Source organism: Schistocerca cancellata, chromosome 3 (assembly GCF_023864275.1).
Source record: "Schistocerca cancellata isolate TAMUIC-IGC-003103 chromosome 3, iqSchCanc2.1, whole genome shotgun sequence".
Lineage (NCBI taxonomy): Eukaryota > Metazoa > Arthropoda > Insecta > Orthoptera > Acrididae > Schistocerca > Schistocerca cancellata.
The window spans coordinates 169,011,848-169,014,660 of NC_064628.1; the positions used below are offsets into that span (position 1 = coordinate 169,011,848).

The 2,813-nt window shown below is 55.0% G+C and overlaps 1 protein-coding gene across 1 annotated transcript in view; it reads left to right on the top strand.

Moving 5' to 3' along the window:
• The window catches only part of LOC126176182 (glutamic acid-rich protein-like), a 6,630-nt gene extending 4,592 nt beyond the window's left edge, over positions 1-2,038 (top strand). The window contains exons 2-5 of the mRNA XM_049923324.1: positions 1-200; positions 250-777; positions 869-1,732; positions 1,793-2,038. The exon at positions 1-200 is cut by the window's left edge and continues 1,118 nt beyond it. Coding sequence (XP_049779281.1) covers positions 1-200; positions 250-777; positions 869-1,732; positions 1,793-2,038 — 1,838 coding nt within the window. The remainder of the gene's footprint in view (positions 201-249; positions 778-868; positions 1,733-1,792) is intronic.
• Positions 2,039-2,813: the final 775 nt, after the last annotated feature.

Sequence of the window (2,813 nt, forward strand, 5' to 3'; positions counted from 1 at the left end):
AAGACGTGGAGGAGGAGGACGAGGAAGACGTGGAGGAGGAGGACAAGGAAGACGTGGAGGAGGAGGACAAGGAAGACGTGGAGGAGGAGGATGAGGAAGACGTGGAGGAGGAGGACGAGGAAGACGTGGAGGAGGACGAGGAAGACGTGGAGGAGGAGGACGAGGAAGACGTGGAGGAGAAGGAGGGGGAGGAAGAAGACGTGGAAGAGGAGGAGGGGGGAGGAGGAGGAAGAAGACGTGGAAGAGGAGGAGGAGGAGGAGGAAGATGTGGAAGAGGAGGAGGAGGACGAAGAAGATGTGGAAGAGGAGGAGGAAGACGTGGAAGAGGAGGAGGAGGACGAGGAAGAGGAGGAGGACGAGGACGAGGACGAGGAGGAGGACGAGGAAGACGTGGAAGAGGAGGAGGAGGACGAGGATGACGTGGAGGAGGACGAGGAAGACGTGGAGGAGGACGAGGAAGACGTGGAGGAGGACGAGGAAGACGTGGAGGAGGACGAGGAAGACGTGGAGGAGGACGAGGAAGACGTGGAGGGAGGACGAGGAAGACGTGGAGGAGGACGAGGAAGACGTGGAGGAGGACGAGGAAGACGTGGAGGAGGACGAGGAAGACGTGGAGGAGGACGAGGAAGACGTGGAGGAGGACGAGGAAGACGTGGAGGAGGACGAGGAAGACGTGGAGGAGGACGAGAAGACGTGGAGGAGAACGAGGAAGACGTGGAGGAGAACGAGGAAGACGTGGAGGAGGACGAGGAAGACTTGGAGGAGGACGAGGAAGACGTGAGGAGGACGAGGAAGACGTGGAGGAGGACGAGGAAGACGTGGAGGAGGACGAGGTAGACGTGGAGGAGACGAGGAAGACGTGGAGGAGGACGAGGAAGACGTGGAGGAGGACGAGGAAGACGTGGAGGAGGACGAGGAAGACGTGGAGGAGGACGAGGAAGACGTGGAGGAGGAGGACGAGGAAGACGTGGAGGAGGAGGACGAGGAAGACGTGGAGGAGGAGGACGACGAAGACGTGGAGGAGGAGGACGACGAAGACGTGGAGGAGGAGGACGACGAAGACGTGGAGGAGGAGGACGACGAAGACGTGGAGAAGGAGGACGAGGAAGACGTGGAGGAGGAGGATGAGGAAGACGTGGAGGAGGAGGACGAGGAAGACGTGGAGGAGGAGGACGAGGAAGACGTGGAGGAGGAGGACGAGGAAGACGTGGAGGAGGAGGACGAGGAAGACGTGGAGGAGGAGGACGAGGAAGACGTGGAGGAGGAGGACGAGGAAGACGTGGAGGAGGAGGACGAGGAAGACGTGGAGGAGGAGGACGAGGAAGACGTGGAGGAGGAGGACGAGGAAGACATGGAGGAGGAGGATGAGGAAGACGTGGAGGAGGAGGACAAGGAAGACATGGAGGAGGAGGACAAGGAAGACGTGGAGGAGGAGGATGAGGAAGACGTGGAGGAGGAGGATGAGGAAGACGTGGAGGAGGAGGACGAGGAAGACGTGGAGGAGGACGAGGAAGACGTGGAGGAGGAGGACGAGGAAGACGTGGAGGAGAAGGAGGGGGAGGAAGAAGACGTGGAAGAGGAGGAGGGGGAGGAGGAGGAAGAAGACGTGGAAGAGGAGGAGGAGGAGGAGGAGGAGGAGGAGGAAGATGTGGAAGAGGAGGAGGAGGAGGAGGAGGAGGAGGAGGAGGAAGAAGGTCACGTGGAAGAGGAGGAGGAGGAGGAGGAGGAAGACGTGGCAGAGGAGGAGAAGGAGGAATAAGAGGAGGAGGAGGAAGAAGACGTGGAAGAGGAGGAGGAGGAGGAGGAAGAAGACGTGGAAGAGGAGGAGGAGGAGGAAGAAGATGTGGAAGAGGAGGAGGAGAAGGAAGAAGACGTGGAAGAGGAGGAGGAGGAGGAAGAAGATGTGGAAGAGAAGGAGGAGGAGGAAGAAGACATGGAAGAGGAGGAGGAGGAGGAAGAAGACGTGGAAGAGGAGGAGGAGGAGGAGGAGGAAGAAGATGTGGAAGAGGAGGAAGATGTGGAAGAGGAGGAGGAATAAGATGTGGAAGAGGAGGAGGAAGAAGATGTGGAAGAGGAGGAGGAAGAAGATGTGGAAGAGGAGGAGGAGGAGGAAGATGTGGAAGAGGAGGAGGAGGAGGAAGATGTGGAAGAGGAGGAGGAGGAGGAAGATGTGGAAGAGTAGGAGGAGGAAGATGTGGAAGAGGAGGAGGAGGAGGAGTGTTTATCGTGCAGAGAATATCCGGAATTCTTGTGTATCATACTAGGCGGAACGATGGTTAGCCTACTTGACTCACTTTCGGAGTGACTAAGTCCCAGTCTCTATCCTGATTTAGATTCCTCTGAGAAAGAGGCGGCTAATTTCCTTCCCCATACTCTGCAAGCCGAGCTTGCGTCCCGTCTTTAACGACCTCATCGTTGATGGGGCGTTAAATCCTAATGTTCCTTCATTTATAATTTTTATTAGCGCAATGTAAAGCTTTAAGACGTTGAGGAATATTTCGAAAGTCGATTATCTACTATTCGATTAATTTTAAAAGTAGACGTTCAGCAAAAGTCACTTTTCTTACCCATCTGTTTGCCATTAATGGCGTGGTAGGCAATTTCCAGTGTCACGTTAAATACATAGCATGTGTCAACCGATTTTCTTTAGAGGTCACTGGGTTTATTCGGATTTGTTCTACAAGAGAAATCAAGACGTTTATAAGCACTTGACAGGACCCAGTATATGTTCTGCTGTGCTCTTTTGTCTGGCTTTGCTACCAAAATATGTAATATGTAATAAGTCGAAATATAATTTGATGAGGTTTTGCAGC